The sequence below is a fragment of the Halichoerus grypus genome, chromosome 6, assembly GCF_964656455.1.
Source record: "Halichoerus grypus chromosome 6, mHalGry1.hap1.1, whole genome shotgun sequence".
Classification (NCBI taxonomy): Eukaryota; Metazoa; Chordata; class Mammalia; order Carnivora; family Phocidae; genus Halichoerus; species Halichoerus grypus.
Window position 1 is genome coordinate 175,010,296 of NC_135717.1, and position 23,502 is coordinate 175,033,797.

Genomic DNA, 23,502 nt, shown 5'->3' on the forward strand with positions numbered 1-23,502 from the left:
AGGCAGCTGAACCGGTAATGTTGAATTAGGTTATCATGTAACTTGCCCGTCCCTGACATATTTCTCTTGCATACTCTGGTGGTGTTTACTGTGTCTTTAAACTTTCCTTAGCAAAGAACATCAAAAGTGCCACATTATAAACACACTCCTACTCTTCAAATCGAAATGTCCCATAGCAATTTGTACAGTTCTCTGTCATAGCAGTTATCATTTGCCTCTTTTGTCTTGAGTTCCTTCAAGGTTGGGGTCCCTCCACCTAGCACAGGGCTTGGTGACAATATTGAAAGCATACATAATACGATAAAGGGCAGTGGAAAGAAAATACACGAATTACCAACAACCAGCCACAGAACCTTGTCTGATTCTTGAAAAAATATATTCATTTCCCTTAGAAAAAAACAATTCTTACCCTACTGCTGCAGAATTCAGCTACTTGACTTCTAATTCTCTTTCAAGCCCTGGATGAGCTAGAGCAACGTATTGTCACCCTACCTGAGGTGCCTGGTAAAGGATCTGGTATCACCAGTAAACGATCACGAAGTACTGGGAGCTGAGCTCTCAGGCTCTGAGACTTGCGCTGTGCTGACGACTGCCCCCCTTCCCAGTTGGTCCATGTAGGGGTACCAATCAACCCAACTCAACAGCAGGATGAGGTCTTCAACCCCATCCTTAAAATGAGCCTCCGACGACTCTCTGACACCCCCCACCCCCTCCCACAGGCTCCTCCACCCCCACACCTCCCTCAGGGCGCACCTGTCCCCGTACCCCTTCTTGCTCAGGCCCCTCCCCCGCCCCATCCCCCTCAGGGCGCACCTGTCCCCGTACCCCTCTTGCGCGGGCCCCCCACGCCCGCATCTCCTCCTCAGGGTGTACCTGTCCCTGGCCCCCTACCGGCCAGGCTCTTCCAACCCCACCCGCATCTCCCCCTCAGGGTGAGCCTGGGGCCCCGGCTCCTCCTCTCAGACCCCACGCCCTCCTGTCGCCCCTCCCCTCCCTCCCCCCCGAACTTCCGCTCGCACCCCCTCCCCTCAGGCGGGACTTCCGCTCGCGCCCCCTGCCCCCCGCCGCGTCGTCCCTGTTGCCGCCCGAGGGGAGGCTGGAAGCCTGTCCTCGCGCTCTCCCTCCGGGTCTGAGCTGCAGCGGCGCGGAGGCGGAGGCGGCGGCGGCGTTGTCCAGCGGCTGCGGGGCGCGCTCCTCCCCCGCCTGCGCTCCCCCCGCTCCTCCTCCTCCTCCCGCTCCTCGTCTTCGCCCGGCTCGGTGAGCTGCGAGCGGCAAGATGGCGGCGCCCAGGCCGCCGCCCGCCCGGCTGTCCGGCGTCATGGTGCCCGCGCCCATCCAGGACCTGGAGGCCCTCCGCGCGCTGACGGCGCTCTTCAAAGAGCAGCGGAACCGGTAACGGCCGGCGGCGCGGGCGAGCGGGGAGCGGGCGCCCCTCCTCCCGGGTGGCGGGCGGCGGAGGCCTCCGCGGTGGGCCCGAGGGGCCCCGGGGGGCTGGCCCCTGCCCCCACCCGCCGGCACAGGTGCGGAGCCGGGCGCAGGAGGGGGACCGTTCCAGACGAGCCCGGTGCCACCTGCCGCCCGGCTTGCTGGCCGATCGCGCGCGGTGGGCCCCGGCCCGGAGCACTGGCGTGGCCCGCAGTCGCGGAGCGGCGTCCCGGCGGGGACGGGCGCGTGGATCGCCGTCGCTGCGCGGTGGGGACAGCCTTCCGGGGCTGGGGGCAGCGCAGTTTGGGGAGTGGGAGCTCCCTGGTCCGGGGGGGGCGGGCCGCTTCAATTCTGACTGCCATTCCGGGGCGGGGGGCGGCAAGACAGGCAAGTGCAAAGGGGCCCCGGACTGTGGCGGACCTGCTTGGTTCCTGGCCTTACAAGCTGTGTGTTACTGGGCGATTTCTCCAAGCCTTAGGTTTTTTTGTTTTTTGTTTTTTGGTGTGGTTTTTTTTTTTGATCTAAAATGGGAATATAATCTATAACTTCATTGCGGGATTGTACAGAGGGATGAATGAAATAAATAAAGCATATGAAAATACAAAGTATATGACGCTCTCAGTCAGTGCTTGTTTTATTGTGTTTTAGTCTTCTCTGGGCCTCAGTGTCCTCATCTGTTTACGTGGGAATAATGTCGCACAGCATTTCCCTGGGAGGATTGCTGTAAGGATTAAATGAGATAATGCATATCAGATCCTTAGTACATAGTACTAAATAAATGTGAGCTGGTATTCTTATCCTTTAATACATTTATTGACCATCCCCCATGTGCCAGGCTTGTGCTACGTGATGAAGTTGAAAAATGGAAGTCCTTTACTGGGAAGTCCTGTTCCGGGGGGAGCTGGCAGATAATTTTATCGGTGGGAGTGTATACAAAGAGCACAGAAAGCAGGGACAGCTAGACGCGGGTTGGTCCAGATGATCAGTCCCCAGAGGCCCTCTAATCTTTAAATGGGACAGCTTGGTCTGAGCACTTCTCCCTTAGATCACAATAGAAGCATTGAGCTTTTGAAGGCGTGGTAAAAGCCCAGGGTACTATGTGGACTTTTGGGGAGATAATTAATTGATAAGATACTCCTGGGGGATTTGTTGATTGAGGTAATGCTTCAGCACATCTATACCCTGGTAGACCTCCCTTTTAGTTGATTATTAGCCGTCAGCCATTTACTGAGCACCTACTCTGAAACAGGTTCTTTGCTAGGGGCTGAGGGTATAAAGGTGAATGTGGCATGATTGATCCCTTTTTTCAAGCGGGGTAGGGGAATCGCTGTGTAAACAAATTATAATGGTCTAGACAAGAAGGTGGTGGCACAGAGGGAGTTTGTGGATCTGTTGGATAGATGTTGGGCAAGGAAAGGCCTTAGATTATTTTGGCTGCATGGCTTACAGATGAGAGGGCTAATTGGAACAGTGTATGCAAAGGGATCATATGCAGATTTTGCAGGGCTCCCGAGAGGATTAAATGAAATAACATAGGTAAGGTGTCTGGTACAGAGGTCTCCTTCAAACATCAGATCCCTCTTTATAACCTTTGGGATAAAATCCAAGACCCTGAGCCAGTTTACAAGGTCCTTCTTGAACTGTCATGAGGGGAGTGGAAGGAGAGCCATTGAAGATTCTTTCTAGGGGGTGGCAAGATCTGGGCATTAGAAAGAACTCTCTGCCATATTGGGGATAAATTAGGGAGGGTGAGGCTAGAGGCAGGAGACTTAAGAAGCTGATGCAGAAGCCCAAGTGAAAGAGAAAATTGCCTGAACTAGGACATTGTTAATGGGGATGGATAGGATAAATACTGAAAAATATTTACAAGGTTGAATGGACAGACATCAGGGTCCAATTGGATTGTTGGGGGAGAATGAGCAAATGAAGCTTTCCACATTTGGATTGAGCTTTTCTGGGTCAGTGTCCTTGTTCCATGCAGAGTTTGGAGACCAGGGAGAGGTGAACTGCTGTGCAGGTCTTGGGATGGAGAGGCAGGATTGTGTGGTGGTGCAGAGAGCCCTCCATGAGGGTTTGTAAGGACAGGCTGTTGGTTCTGGTTCTGTCACTGCCTCTCTGTACGTCTTAGAGCAAGTTACTAGTTGCTTCTCCAGTGCAGGTGGACCCAGAGGGAGGATGGGCCAAGGTACCAGGTGCTGGATGGGACGCAAAGTGAAGCAAAATGAGCGGCATGTAGAAAACACCAGACAAAACAAAAACAGACTGAGCAAAGTAATTGATGGAACAAAAGGTGAAAATCGTGGCTGGAGTAATATATTTTTTGGTACCTCCCATATGTTTGACGTTACAAACACTAGCTTCTGTGGTAGCTGGAGTAAGAGAAGCATCCTGCTGTAGAAGAACGAAAACTTGGGAACCACGTAGACCTGGACAGGACTTGTGGCTTATCTCTCTGGACTGACTTCTCGTCTTGAAAATGGGGATGAAACTGCTCACTTTGCAGAGTTATCTTGAGGATCTGTAACATTATATGTAGAGCATGGTGTTTCATGCCATTTATTTAATACCAGCAGTTAAAAAGTGGTTGGGTTGTAAGTGACCGAGAACCCAATTGTGTTTAATCTCTTGCTTTTTAGAAAGCAGTTGAAGCTGTTTCAGAAGTTATAATTTATTCTAATTTTTGGGTTTCCAGGGAAACGGATCCCAGGCTCTCATTACAATTTCTAGCACCCCAAAGTGAACAGATACTCATATCCCATTATAATGGTTTTTGATGTTCCACAAATTCTTTGATTCTCCATCTTTCAAGAGGAGGAGGTTAATTCCTCAGCCTCATGTAAAATATATATATATATGTGTGTGTGTGTGTGACTTCTGAGACAAGGTCATAAACGGCAGTGCTGCTCCCTCTTTCCTCTCTCTTGAATCTGACAAAGTCAGCTGCCATGTCATGAGGACACTCAAGTATCTGTGCAGAGAGATCTGTGTGGTGAGGAATGTGATGAACCATCTTGGAAGTAGGTGCTCTTAGTCCAGGGGAAACTTTCAGCCCTCTGTGCAACCTCATGAGACCCTAAGTCAGAACCACCCCACGCAGCCACTCCCAGATTCCTGACCCTCAGGCTTGCGTGAGACCGTAAGTGTTATCGTTTTAAACAGCTATGTTTTGGGGTAATTTGTTATATTGCAATAGATCATTAATATACCGATCTAAATTCTTCATGCTCTGGATTCCATAACCCACTTCTTGAATAGTATCTTAATCACAAAAATCCATAAAAAATTGCTTAGAGTCATAAAATCCCAGTATTAAGATACTGGGTGGTGCTGTTGGTTAAGCCTCTGACTCTTGATTTCAGCTCAGGTCATGATCTCATGTCGTGAGATTGAGCCCTGTGTCAGACTCTGTGCTCAGCGAGGAGTCTGCTTGAGATTCTCCCTCTCCCTCTGCCCCTCCTGCTGGTGCTCGTGTCCACTCTCTCTCTGAAATAAATCTTTTAAAGAAAAAGATAATAATTATTCTCTGTGGAAGGTAATTCTGTTTCTTACTTATTACATTTGTTTTATACCTTTTGTTTAATGTACATACCTGCATTTTTAACATTTATCAAGTGATTTTTCTTGCTGTGCTGTGAGTCTTTGCAAGTCAAATTCTTTTTGAAACAAAATAAGATATAAGTACATTAAAAATTCTATTTTGGGGTTTTTGCTGGAGGTTTTCCAACCCTTGAGTTACCTTCGTGGTGTATCTCTACATCATCTCTCTCTCTGATGTCGCCAGATCCCCAGGTTAACATGTAGAGTTGAATGAAATTTGTTGTCTTACTCTATACCTCCACTGTCCATTAAGTAGCCATTAGCTGTATGTGGCAGTTTAAATTAATTAGAAATAAGTAAAATGAATAATTGTGTTCCTTACTTGCACTAACCACATTTCAAGTACTCGGTAACCACATGTGGTTAGTGGCTGCCCCTCTGGTCACTGCAGATGTGGAATGTTTTCATCATTGTAGAAGGTTCTGTGGGTAGTGCTGCTTACTCTTCTTTTCTGTGGAGAAGATTATGTTCTGGTTCTGAGCATTCCTGAACTGATGTAACATTTTGATACTACTTTCTCTAAATTCTCAAACTTAAACTGATACCTCTTTGTTCTTCCATTTGATAAAGTTTTTTTTTTTTTAAGATTTTATTTATTTATTTGAGAGAGCGAGCACAAGCAGGGAGGAGAGGCAGAGGGAGAAGCAGACTCCCCGCTGAGCAGGGAGCCTGACGTGGGACTCGATCCCAGGACGCTTAGATCGTGACCTGAGCTGAAGACAGATTTTAACTGACTGAGCCACCTAGGTGCCCCCATTTGATAAGCTTCTTGAATGAAGTGAGCATATCACATTCACTGTATCCCTAGCATCTAGCATGGAGTCTGATAATGAGAGGTGCTTGACAAATTTTTGTGGAATTGCTGGTATATGTGTATAGCTTATTACTCATTGTGCATGCTTGGTCTTTTCTTCCAACCTTATTTAAAATATATATATGTATGTATAGGCATATATATGTATGTATGTATACATATATATTTTTTAGCTTTTGTCAGGATGGCTTATTTTTCCTCTTTAATCTGTGTTAAGTTAAAATTGTTTTTCTGGGGGTGCCTGGGTGGCTCGGTCGGTTGGGCATCTGCCTTGGCTCGGGTTGTGGTCCCGGGGTCCTGGGATCAAGTCCCGCGTTGGGCTCCCTGCCCGGCGGGGAGCCTGCTTCTCCCTCTCCTCCCTGCTTGTGCTCTCTCACTCTATCTCCGTCTGTCTCTCTCAAATAAATAAAATCTTACAAAAAAAATAAAATTGTTTTTCTGTTTACTTTCTTCCAGGTTTTGTACATCCCATCGAATAGTACAGCTGTTTCCCTCCATCCTTTTGAACCCCTTTGCCATATAAACTGTTTCCTTTGTTTTAAAGAGAGCACTTATTATATTGTAACATACTTCGTATTATTTTGTAGTGATTTTTTACTGATTGTCTGCCTCCTTCCAGAATAGGAGGCCCAGGAGGGTAGAGATGTTTGGCTTTTGTTTGAATTATTCTGTTGGATAATGCTTCTTGAATTTGAATTTTTTCATCAGTACATCAGCTGGTATTTCTTCAAATGTTGCTTCTTCCCCATTCTTGCCTTTCCTTCTAGGACTCCACTTACACACGTTAAACCTTTCACTATATATATATATATATATTAAAGATTTATTTATTCGTGAGAGCGAGAGAGAGCATGTGTGCACGCAGAGAGGGACAGAGGGAGAGAATCTTCAAGTAGACTCCCCGCTGAGCACAGAGCCTGTCTCGGGGCTCGATCTCACAACCTGAGGTCTTGACCTGAGCTGAAACCAAGAGTTGGACGCTTAACTGAGTGAGCCACCCTGGAGCCCCATCACTATATTTTATATGTATCACAGGCTCCTTTCTCTATTGTCCTTCTCAGAGTTTTTGTTTGAAAATTTGCTACTAATCTGCTTTCTAGTTTTCTGATCCTCTCTTCTGCTGTGTTTAGTCTACTGTTATCTGCTGTGTTCTTAGTTTCAGATACTGTATTTTTAAGTTATCATATTGCAGAAAAAAGATTACTTCTTGAACATATTAATTATAGTTGATTAATTATAGTTTCAAATTATAGTTATTTGAAAGAATGTGCCTGAGGGGGCGCCTGGGTTGCTCAGTCGGTTAAGCATCTTGGTTTCAGGTCAGATCTTGATCTCATTGCTAGTTCAAGCCCCACGTTGGTCTCCACACTCCGTGTGGGGCCTACTTAAAAGCAACCAAAAAAAATGTGCCTGATAACTTTCTCTTGTCAGTTTTTCTTGTATTCAGTAATTTGGTCCTGTCTCTTTTATTGAACACTGAATGTTGTGTAGGAAAAATTGAGGCCATTTCTAGGTATCTTCCCTTTGACGAATATCTGCAAACTCAAAACCAGAATCAGTCTAAAAACTATTTCTTTTAATAATGATGGTGGAACAACTTGATATCTAATTGGAATAAAATGACCTTTGGCCCACATACTGCACCATCCACAAAAAATACCTCAACATAAAAGCTAAAACTATAAAGTGTTGGGAAGAAAACATGGGAGAATATCTTTGTGACCTGGAGTGTAGGTAAACATTTCTTATCCAGCACACAGATAACACCATGCAAGAAAAAATTGACTTTATCAAATTAGACTTTGTCAGAATTAAAAACTTATATTCATCTCTGGATACCATTAAGAAAATGAAAAGGCAAGCCATAAACTGAGAAAATACTTGCAATTCATATATCTGACAAAGGACATGTTTTAGAATATACAAAGTGCTCCTACAACGCAATAGTAAAAAGACGGACCTAATTAAAAAATTGGGTGAAAAAATTCTATGCTTCACAAAAGAAGATCCAGTACATAAGTGTCCAACAAACATAAAGTGCTCAGTGTTATTAGTCATTAAGGAAATGCAAATTAAGATGAGATACCACTTTACATTCTTTAGGATAGCTGTAACAGCAAAAAAAGGAAAGTAAGTGTTGGTGAGGATGTGGAGAAATTGGAACGCTTGGACATTCTTAGTGGGAAAGGTAAATGGTGTAGCTACTATGGAAAAGAGTTTGGTGGCTCCTCAGAAGGCTAATGTGACTCAGCAGTCCCACTCGTAGGCATGTGTCACGGACACAACTGAGAGCGGAGGCTCCAGCAGATACTTGTGTGCCCGCGTTTGGTGTGCGTCACTCACAGTGGCCAAAAGATGGAAACAACCCAAGTGTCCGCCAGCAGATGAATGGATACACAAAATGTGGTCTATCCATACACTGAAATATTATTGAGCAATAAAAAGGAATGAAGTGTTGATCCGTGCTACGATATGGATGAACCTTGAAAACATGCTCAGTAGAGGAAGCTAGACATAAAAGGACAAATATATGATCCCACTTTTATAAAGTACCTAGAATTAGGCAAATTGGAGATAGCACATTAGAGGTTACCAGTGGTTGGGGGTGGGGAGGAGTTAATGCTTAATGGCTATAGAGTTTCTATTTGGGGTATTCAAAAAGTTTTGGCATTAGGTGGTGGTGGTGGTTGCACAACAATGTGAATGTAATTAAAGCCACTGAATTTTACACTTAAAAATGGTCAAAATGGCAAAATTTATGTTAGATACACAGTAGTTTCCCCCCACCTTATTCTTGGGGGACATGTTCCAAGGCCCTCAGTGGGTACCTGAAATTGTAGATAGTACTGAATTCTATATATACTATGTTTTTTCCTATCTATACTGTTTATGATAACATTTAATTTATAAATTAGGCACAGTAAGAGATTAACAGCAACAAATAGTAAAATAGAACAATAATAGCATACTGTAATAAAAGTTTTTGTGAATGTGGTCTCTCTCAGAATATCTTTCTGTGCTGTATTCACCCTTCCTGTGATGACGAGATGATAAAGCACCTACCTGCTGGCGTGAAGTGGGGTGAATGATGTAGGCGTTGGGGCGTAGCGTTAGAATGCCATTGACCTGATGGTTCATCAGAAAGCGGGCATCTGCTTCTGGACTGTGGTTGACTGCGGGGTAACTGAAACTGTGGAAGGTGAAGTTGTGGATAAGGGCACGGGGACTACTGTATTTTACCACAATAAAAAAATTAATGCAATATACAAAAATCCATCAAATTATACCTTTGAAATGGGTGAATTATATACTATGTAAATTATATCTCAAGCTTTTATTTTTTTAATTTTAAAATTAATTTTTGAGAGGGGGGAGGGGCAGAAAGTCCAGTGTGGAGCCTGACGTGGGGCTCGATCCCATAACCTAGAGATCATGACCTGAGCTGAAATCAAGTGTCAGATGCTTAACCGACTGTGCCCCCAGGCGCCCCTCAATAAAGCTTTTATAAACAAAACCATAATGAGATACCTTTGCATACCCATTGGAACGGCTAAAATTAAAATGACTGACAGAACCACATTTTGGTGAGGATGTGGAGCAACTGGAACTCTCATAAATTGCTGGTGGGAGTGTAAATGGTACACCTGCCTTGGGAAACATTTTGGGAGTTCTTTGTGAAGTTTATCATATACCTGCCTATGACTCTAGGTATTTACCTAAGAGAAACAAGAACATATGTCCACAAAAGACATAAAAAAAATGCTTGTAGTAGCTCTATTGATAATAGCCAAACACTAGAAACACCTCTGATATCCACCAGTGGGGAATGGCTAAAACTAGTTGGTAATTTAAATGAATGAATCACCAGCAAACAGTATGGATGGATCTCAGGGACATACTGAGTGAAAGAAGCCAGACACATATGCAGTATGTAATTTTGTGTTTATGAAGTTCTGCAATTGGCAAGGCTAATCAGTGGTGATAGAGATCTGAACAGTGGTTGTCAAAAGAGGTTGGGGATTGACCGGAAAGGAACATGAGGGAATTTTCTGGAGCAAAGGAAATGTGCTTTATGTAGGTGGGGGTATTGGTTGCCTGGGGGCATGCATTCGTCACAACTCATTAAACTAACGTGATTTGTGTATTTCACTGTATGTAAAATTGTATCTCAGTTTTCTGCCTGTAAGTTATGACCCTTCTCACCAGTCCCCAAAAGAAAATGGGTATTATAATGCCTGCCTTGTAGGGTTGATTGATGTAGGTATCAGGAGTGTGCTGTGTGCGGAGAGTCCAGAACGGTGCCTGGTACGAAGCCGGTGCCCAGCAGGCACGGACATTGCGGGCTCTGGTCCGGGTGCAAAGTGAAAAGAAATGTGTGATAACTCTTGAGAATTTTGTGTATTTTAAAGTCGTGCCTGTAAAGTCTTTAATTTCGTCTCATTTCCATGGTCAGATTCTTGTTTTAATAGGCTTTTGGAACTGCCTCTGAAACTTTGGAATAAGAAATAGGTCTAAGAACAAGAAGCTCAATGGAAGAAAAATGGTTTTTCAGATCCAAGATGTGGGCAGTAATTTCATGCCACAATTGTAATTCCTTGGTAGAAAAGTATTTTAGCAATATTAAATAATTTTAAGAAGCTATAAGAACTTCCAGTAAAAAAAGCAAATACTTGAAAGTAACAGTGTTGTGACTTAGGCAGAGGAATTTAGATGAGTTTGCATGGAGTGACTGCTTTAGGAACTGACATTTAGAACAACCATACTTGTGTACTCTTTGGAAAAGGAAATTGAAGCTTTTCATTAGTTTTCATCCTAGTGTTTTGTTGGTTTAAACTTTTGACGAATCAAAACCACAAATACGTAATAATGTCCATGCCTTTATGGAAGATGATAGAACAGATGATCTAACAAGTACCCATGCATTTCACTTGCAAAGTTAAAGTTTTGTCTTGTTCTCTCAAAGTCCAAAATGTTACTGATACTCTTAATGTCCTCCGGATGAGAACAAATTACAAGGTAGCAGCTTGAAACCACACACATTTATTATTTCACACAGTTTGTGAGGGTCAGGAATTGCTTGGCTGGGTGGACCTGGCTTAGTGTGTCTCCTGAGGTCGCAGTCAGGCTGTCCACCCGGTCATCCAGCCTCTGAAGGCCTGACTGGCTGGAGCCCCGATCCCAGGCTCTCGCCAGGCTTTGGGCAGAGGCTTCAGTCCTTGCCACATGGACCCTTCTCTAGGGCTGCTCACGCCATCGATCCAAGAGAGTGTGCTCAAGATGGACGCTGGAGCTTCTTTATAATCTTGGAAATGACCTACCCTTTCTGCTGCATATTGTCATGGTCACGGGAGGGATCACACATCAGGGCATGGTCACCAGGAGAGGGGGATTGTGGTGGGAGGGCTCTGTTTCACTGTCCAGTCCCATGACTTCATAAGTGATAACCCTATATGCTGTATGTGCTATAGTTTGCATGTCATATTTACATTATGTTTTTGAATGCTGCCAGTTTTCACGCACAGAGAGCTAGAGCGTTCACTGCAGCAGTTGTTAAGTATACCAGCACAGGAATACATTATAATTTACCCTTTTACTTACTGATGGATATTTGGATGGCCTTGGAGTTTTTGAATTCCTACTGCACTCTTCTTTCTCCAAATGCAGGGGAGGCCCGTCCTAGCGCTGACTTTCGCGTGTTGGCCCTGATTGCCACACGGTGTAGGGGGCTTCTGCCTGTCCTGAGCATGCTCCACTCCTTGGTTTTAGACCTGATTGTAGCTGAGCGTTTACATTCAGTTTTTGAGTATGGACATATGTGTCTTGTTTTAAAGCCGGGCTGTGTATTTATATATTTTAAAAAGAACTGTGATTACGTTGTTTGGAATGGAGGGGAGATGTGTCAGGTGCGACAGGCATCTCTGGCGCAGTTCCTGGTCCGTTTTGGGTGCTCAGTACATGTCGAACTGCATAGCGTGATGAGGACCCAGTGGCTGTGATGAGAGCACCCCTTCTGAGCGCTGTCCGAGAGCCGGTCAGTAATGATTATTCTGGTTACTTCAAAGCTTTTAGTTTGGTTTACTTTTATTTCATCACTTCACACGTGCCAGTGTTTAGAACTGCAGTGGTAGCTGATCCAGTGTTAAGAGCTATAGTCAGCCGTTAACATAGCAAGAGCTCAGATGCGAGGACCCTGAGTTTGTAAGTATGAATGTCTTATGCCTTCCTTCCTTTGCACATACACACACCTAATTTTCCCTTCAAGATTTAATTACCATTTCACCTCCTACTGAAAGCCTGCCTCCTGCCCTGTTTTCCCTGTGGCACTCTGTGCTTCCCTCTTTGAAAGAGCTTCCCGGAATGTTGTAATCAGTCACCTGCCAGCCCCACTGGAATGAAAGCAGCCTGAGGGCAGGCATCTACTTATTTACCTCTGTATTCTCAGGACCTGCTTGAAGCGCTAGCACAGAATGAGCACTTGATGGGGTTTTTATTATTTCTTGAATATTTAATTTTTTTGAGTCATTAGGTATAAAAAGAGAGTGTAGACAAAAGACTTTAGCAAGGAAGGTATAGAAAAAATGCCACATATGACAGAGGACTATGATTTCAAAGGTAAAATAATGCCTTGGTATTCCTAATTGCTTGTATAACTACGTTGACAAACTTTCACAAGGGGAATAGAATGAGCACGTTAGAGGTCATCATATATAGAACCCAAAAATAACCTATCTGTCTGTGTATACACATACTCACATAGGTTTTCCCCAAACATTACTGAGCCTCTGGCCAGCAAGAATCTTTGGCTGCACCAAAAACAAAAACAAAAAAATGAAACAAAACGAAAAACCCAGAAAAACCCACACGAGTCGTCAGCTTCGCTAAGGTCACCATATGGCATCTTGACTCAACCATGATTCAGATCAGCTTTGTTGAGAGAGAACATCAATTAAGTGACGCTGTAAAAAGCACTTTGCAGAGTAGGATGACAGTTTCCTTTATTTTTACCTAGGCCATGAGCTGGAGGACCACATGGAACGATTTGGTAAGGTGTTCTGACTCAACTTCAAAATACAGATGTGGTCAGGGTGAGCCACCCTCACATTCAATTATCTTAAATGGACAAAACAGACAGGAAGACGTTGGAGCCAGCAAGTCAAAGTAAATAAGGCCGGGGCTGTGACCACCAGTGCCCTCAGAGTAGAATTTCTCAGCTCCTCATTCTTCCAGTCTTTTGTAGTGGTCCCTGGACCTTGGGCAAGGAAACTCACACAGAGGCCCAGGAACCCCGGGCCCGCCTGCACTGAGTCAACCTCTCTGCCCGCCACAGGCCTGGATAAGTCATGTCCGAGCTCAGGAGCCCGTGTGTGAGCCAGCGAGGCTCTTACTGCAGCCCCCGAGCCGTTGGCGTGTGTCGGGCTCAGGGAAGTGCCTGGCACGCAATAAGCACGGTTTAAGTGTTCGTGGTTGTCATCGTCCTTGAGAGTGTTTACAGCTTTATCGAAGGACATTAAAGAAGACAAATGGTAACATACACCATTACATGATGGAAAACCTCAGCGCAAAGACATCCATTCTCCCCAGAGTGACTTGTGGTTTCAGTGCCCCTGAAAATAAAATCTCGACAGGCGTATTGGTGGAAATTCACAAGCTGATTTTCTCATTTATGTGGTGAACGAGGTTTTATGTTACTCCCCGATTCCCTTAAGGCTTTGTATGAACCCTTTTCTGACTCCTCAGCTCTGAAAGCCCTTCGTGTTTGCCCTCCACAAAATTCTATGCGTCCTCATTTTCTTCTCTGAACATTGATCTTCTTGATCGAAGTGAAATACGGCTTGCCTCTGAGGGATGCCTTTCCAGAAGGTCTTCCAAGTGGGAGGCTGTTTTCTCTCTCCAGCGTACCGTGGGCTTGAAGGCGTGGTAGGCATTCTCCTTGATGGTCCTGGCTGCTTTCAGATCTTCTCCTCTGGAGGCCTTCCAGCTTTCCATCTCACGCCATCAGTGTGTACGCCATGTGTGACCACTTTGGCCGCTAGAAGAATTCCCTGGGTCACTTCACCTCATTCCTTGAAGAGTGAACCCTAGGTCACTGTAAACTCTGCGCTGCTTGTCTGATCTTAAATCTTGGTTATTTCAGCATTCGCATAGATCACCATTCTGTTAACTCTGGCCTTTTTGTTTCTTGTCTTTCTGCCAGTGAGCTTGACCACCGCCCTGCCTGAGCACAGACTGCCAGCACCACCCAGGCCTTATCACTAACTAGAGCTGCCTTCCTGCCACAGTCTCTGGCCCCCTGTTTGATCTTTTCTAGGTCACCTCCCCCAAGGGTCTTCAATCCGACCAGGGCCTACAGTCTGTTGATCCTACTGCTTCTTTTTCTGTTTCTGTTGAAATTTTAAGTAGGCTCCACGCCCAGCGTGGGGCTCGAACTCACAACTCTGAGATTAAGAGTCCCGTGCTCTACCGACCGAGCCAGCCAGGCGCCCCGATCCTACCACTTCTATTTCCTGTCCCTTCTGTTCCTCAGGTTCACATTTTCCTTCTTGACCCACGTTAGACTGATGGATCGGTAATAAAAACATCGGCTTGTGTATCCACCCTTGGTTCCCTTGTCTCTGCCTCAGGCTTCCCTGGGACGACTGCAGCTCTGGTTAGAGCTGGCTGTGTCCTCTGCCTGCACCCAGGTGACTGCGCAGGGCTGGAGAAAAGCTTACAGCCATGCTCACCGGTCTTGCAGGAAGCTGACGATCCTTACGGAACCGTGCTGATGGGTCTGTGTGTAGATTGGTCACGAGCCTGCCTTAGTGCTGCCTGGCAGTCCTCCTGTGTCTCCCTAGTCCATTCGGTCTCCTGCTGTCCTGGTCAACCAGGTCATGCCTTTTGCTTTCCTTAACTTTCCGTTGTCTCTCCCTCATCCTCACTCCTGGCTTCCTATTTTACTGAGAAGAAGGAAGCAACCAGAAGGTAATTTCCAGGACTCCCCATCACCCTCTCTCCCCAGCCACCTGTATCCGTGCCCATCACCTGCCTTCCCTTCTGGGGCTGTGGATGAATGACCCTGCTCTGAATGCCACCACCCTCGGACCTGCACACTCTACTTCACTCCCTTTTGCATGCATTGCTCCAGTAATTCTACCCCCCCTTCTTAAATCATCAGTTTTACCCTTTCTGTTGGATTATTTTCATCTGATTATACATCTATAATTTTTCCCATTGTGAGAAAACTATTTTCTTGAGCTGTGATCCCATTTTTCTGCTCCCTTTTATAATGGAACTTCTCCAAAGAGTGATTTATATTTACCTACCTCAGTTTCTCATTTCTTTTGAACCCCATTCTATGTTGCTAACCAGCGGTGTTCCTCTTCAGTTCTTCGCTCCCCTGACCTACCAGCTGTATTTGATGGAGTTGCTCACATCTTTCTCCTTGAAACGCTTTCTTCACCCGCCTTGCACGCCACCACCCTCTTCCGAATTGCCTCCCTTGTTGGCTGCTCCTTCCTGGCTCCCAGGGCTCGGTCCTCAGACCTCTTCTCTCTCCTCCCTGTGCTTACTTCACTCCCGAGTGACCTCGTTCAGTCTCGTGCTTCAATACTCTCCGTCTGCTGGTGGCTGTAACATTTTGCCCAGGCTGAGCTTTCCTTCTGAACTCCAGACTTGTGGATTCCCCTGCCTCCTGCATGGTTCATCGTTTCTGGAAAGCACCTCCAGCCTCACCAGTCCCAGCCTGCGGAGCCCCCCACCCCCTGGTTACCTCCAGGCAGCCTTCTCACTTTCAGCGAGGAGCTGCACAGACATCTTTTGTGATGTTGCTCAGGCCACAGTTCTGGAGTCCTCCCTGAATCCCCTTTCTTAGATGGCCCTCATGACAATTTTCTCATCAGATCTCGTCGGCTCCATCTTGAGAATATATCCAGAGTCTGATCTTTGCTTACTCTGCTGCTGCCATTCTTTTCCTAGAACAGGGTCCTAACTGGTCTGGTGCCTTCTCTTCCTCCCCTGTGGCCTGTTCATCACAGAGCAGCCAGAGGGGTCCCTCAGAAGCAAGGGCACTGGAGCCCTCCATGGCTTCCTGTCGGGACACAAGCCGAAGTCCTTCCAGCCCGTGCGGTGTGGTTCCATCTTGCCTCCGACTCAGGTTACCTTTCCATCCCCTCGTCAGGCTGCCTCTCCGCGAGCCCTCCGTCTTCCCTGTGATGCACCAGATACGCCTTCCCCTTCCATCCACATCTCCCAGGAAGGGGCCCGATGTTTCCTTACTGTCTCTGGTTCTGTGCTCAAAGACCACTTTTCTGAATACGGTTTTAATAAGGTTCTTAATGAGGCCTTGTGTACAAAATCTTTCTCCGCCTGAGAATATGAAGACATTCTCCATACCTTTTCTTCCAGAGCTTTGTAGTGTTGGCTGTGGCATGTAATCCTAGATGCATCTGGAGTTCCTTTCTCTGTCTGGTTATATAGGTGAGGGCCCAGTTCCATTTTCGCCATATGGCTAGTGGTTGCTGCGGCCCCACAGAGTGGCCCAGCCCCCCACAGATCCCGTGGCCCTGCTGTCACTCGTCAGGTTGCTCTGACTGCAGTGCTGTTCCTGGACCCTCCAGCCAGTGGTTTAACTCTCCACCCGTGTGCCAGTTTCACCTTTTCTTGGCTTCTTTCACTTGGCATCGTGCATTTGCGATTCGATTCTGACGAGAGGTGAGTTTTGACTGCAGTGAGGACAGTGGGAAAGGGGGAAGCGTGTCATTCTTGGGGGGAGCCGGGAGAGGACCGATGTGTGTGGACTCTTTAAAGCAGGGGTGCTAGACTGGTCCGGGGGCCACGTCGGGCCCACCTTTTATGAATGTCTGTGTCTTTTTCTTTTTTTTCTTCAATGCCCTGTGAGTAGGTTTTACATTTTTCAATGGTTGGGAAAAATAAACTTTGTGGCACATGAAAACCGCATGAACTTTAAGTGTCAGTGCCCCTCAGTGGAGCTTTATCAGCACTCAGCCGTGTTCGTTCGCTCAGGTGTCGTCTGGGGCAGCCCTGTCTGTCGCGGAGCCGTGACATGTGGGCGGGCTCTCCAGTCCCAGGTGCTTACGCCCTGGCCTTTTCTAGATAAAGGGTTGGACTGCGCTGTCAGGGACAGCTTGAGAGTTCCAGATGGAACAGAAGAGGGAAGGAGGAGAGCTTGAGGTCTACAAAGATGAATCTCAGAATTCTGCCCCAGGCGGTTTCTGGCAGGAGAAGCAAATGTTTTTATTTTCTGTTTTATTTTGTTCAGTCCAGCTGGTCAGATCAGTAAGCAGGGTGCGGGGAGGGGTGGGGGGGAGATTGTGGTTTTAAATAACAACCAGTGATTCTTTTTTTTTTCTGCTGCAAGGGTTTATTATTATGTTTAGTCTACAAATTTGATCTTTTAAGAAAAATTCACAAAATATTCAGTTGAAACCACATTTCTGGTTCGTCAAATTTCAAATATATTTTACTGTGCTGAACAGTATATTCTAATGCTGTCTAAAACACAGCCAAATTATTTGTCTTTATTCATTTATACACACACTGTAATTTTTTGAAAACCAAGATTAAGATAAAAAATATCAACAAAACAACCAGTGATTCTTATTTTAATCTTGGAACTTGGGTGCAAGGTATTAGAATCCATCTTTTCTCAAGCAGGGAAGTCTCAGCAGGGCAGGGCAGTGATGAGCCTTTGGTTTCCTTTTCAGTAGGAGGTCCAGCCTGACGAATGACTGACTGGAAAATGTGTGTGCACATCGGATCGCGGGCCTATCTTAATCTCTGACATACGGTCATGGGGAGTTTTCTTTAATTTTACTCAGACGGGACTTGCCAAGATTAAACCTACAGATCTGTTCAAACTTGAAGGAAATGAAATTCTATCTTTTGTAGAATTCAAAGGCTTTTTTTTTTTTTTCTGTAATGTAACATTTCATTTGTACGTTGTCTTCGGGGTATGCATTCCTATCTAATAGGAATGTCTAACAGTTGAATTTTAATTGTTCTCCTAAGTACTTTCTGCCTTCTGTGAATAAAGTAGCTAAGCTTTTTAAAGTCTGAATATTTTGTGTTAGTTTGGTTAGAGCAGAAGTGACAGCAATTATGATCATTAATAGTAACATTTGTAATATGGAACGATTGATCTTTACTGTTCCACTGTCGTTAATCATTTCACATATTTAGCCGCGTTGTCTTGACTGTGAACTTAGAACTTGAAGACAGAGTACATTAGGGCTATTTGGATCTGTTATACCAAATAGCTTTCTTTCAAGGCTGTCGAGGAACACAGAAGTATATACAAGACTGTTAGATGCTTTCCTAGTTCTTACTGGTAGCGAGTGAAAGCTCTTTCTGTCTGCATCTGATGAAAGTTGTTCATGTATTATACACAAAGATGGTGAGTCAAGTCTATAACCATTTATTATATTACTCTCAAGGAAAGGGTTTTTTCCTTCTACTCTTTCTAGGGGAGCCAGACATCCAACAAATAGTCTTTGCTATCGGGAAATTTAAAATATGGTCAGTCGGGTTACATTCCCCCTTTAAGCTCATCCATTGTGTCACCTGTGGAGAAGGAGAAATTAGATGTTTGTTAAGTCTCAGTCATAAGATACCTACATTTTACTGAAAACATGACCTTTTTTCGAGGATAAAGGAGATATGCAGGCCAGGATATATGGATTCCCTAACGGGAATGGAAGAGGCGAACAGATACCGCGATTGTTCTCCATCTCCGGTTGCTGCCACCCCGTGCACTAAGTCCCCTGCTCACCTCGGCTGGTGCCCGGCTCAGGGTGCACGCTCAGTATGCACCTGTGAGGCAGGCAGACGCCCCCGAGCGTGCGGAATGTCTCATCACTGTTTTCAACTTGAATAAATACAATTAGTGAATGCCAGATCTGGGCCCTAGAGATACAGAAAAAAATAGGATAGGCTCTGTTTTCCCGTGATTTATGGGCTAGTGGGGGAGCTGGGCTGGAGAAGTGAGTATAATCTAATGTGGGTATTAGTCCAGTCTTATGGGTGGAGTTCAGTGGGGCGTTGAGGTGGGAGCTGGTCTGCCTGGAGCAGCGGGGGAGTTTCTCCAGGGCTGGGAGTGTCCAAAAGGCCTCAATAAAGAGTTGCAGGATTTTGCAGGCAGAGAGTTGGGTGGGGGTTGTGTGGAAGGTGCATTCTGGGGGAGGGTGTACGTTTAAGCAAAGAGGTTTGCAAGTGTCTGGTGTTTTCAGGAGTCCATGGGTGTGCAGCCTGGGGAGAGCAAATGACAGTCATCACCGTCCCAGATTTTCTCTTCACACCGCAAACGTGAGTTGCCGTGTGCTGAATAACGGCTACCATGATGATTCTCTGGCAGCTATTAATAGTTATTTTGACTTTAGGAAGATGATGATTGGCCTTAGCTCAGTTAAACATTTTTCTTTTGATTAAAAGTGTAACAAAGGAGAAAGGCCTGGTGCGTACGTGACAAATTATCATGCAGCATTGGGAATTATTCATAGGATAGTTCGCGAACTTACTAATTGTTCCATGCTTGGACTATCAGTTCTCCAATTTACCCAAGAACAGTGCTTTTTTTCCCATCTTGCTTTATCATCTACCACAGTTTGAGTCCAAAGCTTTTGATGTGTTCGATACCAGTACTGAGTACAACAGATGTTAAGGTTTCAAAGAGCGGCTTCTGGGAAGACCGTTCACGGTAGCAAGGTGGTGCCCGCCTGAGGGTAGCTTGCAAAGGCCCGGTGGGCAGAGGTCATGTCGGCTTCTTCATCACAAGTGAGATGATGCTATCTCAGTAGGAGAAAGGCATTATTGCAGATGATTCGAGGGGTCGCACTCTCCTTTTATTTGACCATAACATTAAATAACAGATGCCGTCAAAACTTTGTGCATTGGGGGCAGATGATGAGATTCATTCTTTGTTGTAGAAATCCTGATCACGCTTGGCATCCATCCACATGTTTTAAACTCTTGGGTATTTTCTTAGCATGTTAACATCTGCGCTATATTTAGTACTCCTTAAAGATGTCTCAAGAGTGTGCGTGAATTTTCTTTATGGCAAATCGTCACTGAAAAGGGTTTATGTGTGTAATTGTTTCTTACAGTTGCTGAGACGGGGTAAGTACTGTACCCTTGGGCTTCCACGGTTTTATTTGGTCACTCAGTCACTGATAAATAATGTGATTTACGTCCTCTGTCCGTGAGCTGAAAACATGCCAGTTGCAGTACAAGGACTCGGGGTCCTGAAGCTCGAGGAGGGGCGCGTCTCTGGGCCCCGCGCAGGGACAGATGCGTGGAGGGGCCCCGCCAGCACCTGAGCGGGCCCAGTGACTTGGGTGGCTCAGTGTCAGGGTTCTGTAGGAACTAGCAGCTCCCTGGTAACCTGGCGCAGTGTGAGGAAGAGGACGGGGGTGCTGGGATTCCACGACTGGGCCACGACCACTCATATGGTCGGTGTGAATCTTCGAGAATCTCTCCACTTGTCCAGCGCAGCAGTTTTTCTTCTGACCTAAAACAGATGGCTGTTTCTTCAGGAGATTCGTGGAATGAGGAAGTTGGCTTGCATTTTGGAGCCATGTTGCACAAAAAATTCTTATCTTCATAGCTCTGTAATGATAGTCGGTGCAGACCGTGCTTCTGGGATGAGAGGCATGTGGGAACTGAGATGCCCAGAGGGACCGGTCACAGGTTCATTTTTCTCCCCTGGGCATGCACTCTAGGTGGAAGGGTGCCCTCGCTCGCTTGCTCACTGCTTGCTCGCCCTCTCCCCCTCATCACTATCTCTGTTTCTCTCTGTGTGTTTCTCCCTGTTTATCTCCCTCCTTCCTCCCTTTCCTCCCCTCCCTTCCCTCTTTCCTTTCTTCCTTCTCTCTCTCTCTCTCCTTCTCATCTGTGCAGTGGAATATATATAAAAGCTCCGTGCATGTGTTGCTGGATTCTCAGTATCTAGAGAATGGACGGCGGGTTGGCCTCCCAGACAGCTTCATGAATAGTGTTTCTCGTAATTGTACTTTAGTACCTGTTGGGCGGCAGCAGACACGGTCATATTCTCTTTCTAGAACAAAGATTGTACATAATCTGTTTTGATTAAGGACAGATCCATAAGCATAGACCCTCCCCTGAGACTGGTATTTGGGTTGTCACGGGGGGTGGGAATACCAAGTCGGACTGCTTCTATTGGAAATGGGCCTCTGCCCGTTATTAGCCCAGTGATATGGGCAAGTTACTTAAATTCCCCTCGATTTCACTTGTCTGTAAATAATACATGAAAAGGTTGGTAAGAACGGTGCCTGGCTAAGCACTCCGGGTATGTAGCTCTTCGATTTTGTGTTGTAAGTTAAGGAGTGAGAACAGACAGGTCTAGCCCACCTCCCCACAGAAATTAGGATAAGCAGTATTCTGAATAGGACATTGGGAAATTAGATTTTTTCTCTCTGGTTTTTTTTTTTTTTTTTTTTTTTTAAAGATTTTATTTATTTATTTGAGAGAGAGAGAATGAGAGACAGAGAGCATGAGAGGGGTTAGGGTCAGAGGGAGAAGCAGACCCCCCGCCGAGCAGGGAGCCCGATGCAGGACTCGATCCAGGGACTCCAGGATCATGACCTGAGCCGAAGGCAGTCGCCCAACCAACTGAGCCACCCAGGCGCCCCTTCTCTCTGGTTTGTAACAATTTTATCCTTTTTTTTTTTTTTTTTTCCAGAGAAACCGCACCCAGGACTATCTTCCAAAGAGTCCTGGACATCTTGAAGAAATCTTCCCATGCTGTTGAGCTGGCCTGCAGAGATCCATCCCAGGTGGAGCATCTGGCCTCCAGCCTGCAGCTAATAACGGAATGCTTCAGGTGTCTTCGAAATGCTTGTATCGAGTGTTCCGTGAACCAGAATTCCATCAGGTAGTGTTCTTTGCGGTGACATACGTACCTTTGATTGTATTTCCTTGCGTATGTGTGTGCTGGTCTGCCGTATAGGTTTATCGGTGAGAAATAGTTTTGGCATCACGGTATTATTACCCAGTGGTAACCACAGGCTAGGATTACGTCTCCAGGGGACAAATGCTCTGCAGTCTTGCCACTGGACACTTGTAGGCGAGCATATAAATGATATGACATATAATAGAGTGTTTTTAACATTAAGGGTTATTTCGGTTTCTTCTCTTTCTAATATGTTTTGAGGTATTTGGTTATAGACATATAGCATGGTGATTTTAACTTAATTTTGATTACCCGATCCTAGATTCTGCCTTTGTAAAGGCATACACAGTTCTGGACCTCACTTTTCTTAGTTGTAAATGTTTTAATTAGTTTTAGTGTTTTAATTAGTTAGCCTTGTGTTTACTTTCAACAAGGAGCGTGTCTTGTAGGTTTCTAAGATGACCTATTTTAAAATTTTCTTTAGATCATGCAGAGTTGCAAGCTCTCCTTCTACCTATTTTATAAGGGGCATGATTCTGAAAGGAGGTAAGAAGATAAACGAGAGAATTATTAGGTGCCGTTTTTGTTCTTTTGCTTGTTACTCTCTCCTCCCAGAACTGAGCACCTTTCCTCTTTGATTTAATGGAATCTTCTTTTTATTACAAATTTTTACTTGAGATGAAGTCAGAAGCCACAAAGAGCACGCTCCCCTTTCTTTCCTGGACTTGAATGTAGACAGGGCCTCCAGGCCTCTCTGTCACTGCTGTGGTGGGTGAAGCTGGGCTGGTCCAGAAGCCACTCGAGGGACCCCCTTTGCTGCCTAGACGGTCTTATACCTGAGGCTTTGATGTGATGAATGAGATTTTTAAGATCAAAGGAGAGTGGGGATAAATGCCAGGGTTGTTTAATTTCAATACTAAGCAGACCTTGCTGTCCATTTGCAGGTAAATGCAGAGAAACATTAATAATGTTGCTAATAATAGTTAGCATTTTAGAACATAACTAGTTATGTGCTAGAAACGAAGCCAGGGGCGGAGGCTAGTTTGTTTTGTCCCTTTCCCGGCAGGGAATCCCTCCGGTGTGATGGGGGAGGGAAAGGAGAGCCTTAGAACAGAAACTCTTGACTGCGGGCTGGCGAACGCATCCTTGTGCCTTGCCAGCCTCGTCGAGAAGGAAGCGAGCATTCGGTGGGCCTGCCCTCCACACCAGGCTTTGTCCCCAGGGCTTAACTGCAGTGTCTTGTTTTATTTCTAGAACAAACCCAAGAAATAGCATGCTACTGTTTTTCCACTTCCACAAAAGAAGAAACTGTGACTCGGGCTAAGGAACTTGTGTGACAGTCCCCCATTCCGTGAATGGTAGAGCCAGGGAACGCTCTCTGTGACTCCCAAGCTCAGCTCAGAATCAGTTGTCATAACTGCCCTGAGACACCTGCTGACCCTGTTGTGGGTGACTGCTCCATCCCTTGAACGGCCACGGGACCCTGAACTGGGGCCTCGACCTTCCTGAGGACCGGTCTTCCCCTCTGGAAGTCAGGGCAAGCAGTATCTCCCACCTGTTAGGCTGTTGGGCATTTTAAATGAGATTACTTATGCAAATTGCCTCCTGTGCTGTGCCCACTGTCTGCTCAGTAACTGTGTTTCTGCCCCCCGGGAACGCTAGTGCAATAAAAGTTTATGATAATACAACTTTCTTAGCAATTAATCTTTATTTTCTTTTTCTGAGTGTACAAGTGATATGCAAACTATAAAAATTCAAACATTGC

At 45.7% G+C, this 23,502-nt stretch overlaps 1 protein-coding gene across 1 annotated transcript in view; it reads left to right on the forward strand.

Moving 5' to 3' along the window:
* The first annotated feature begins 1,039 nt into the window (after positions 1 to 1,039).
* The window catches only part of ATXN10 (ataxin 10), a 159,801-nt gene continuing 137,338 nt past the window's right edge, over positions 1,040 to 23,502 (forward strand). Inside the window, exons 1-2 of the mRNA XM_036120574.2 lie at positions 1,040 to 1,392; positions 21,528 to 21,719. Of these exons, the coding sequence (XP_035976467.2) occupies positions 1,277 to 1,392; positions 21,528 to 21,719 (308 nt within the window). The 5' untranslated portion in view covers positions 1,040 to 1,276. The remainder of the gene's footprint in view (positions 1,393 to 21,527; positions 21,720 to 23,502) is intronic.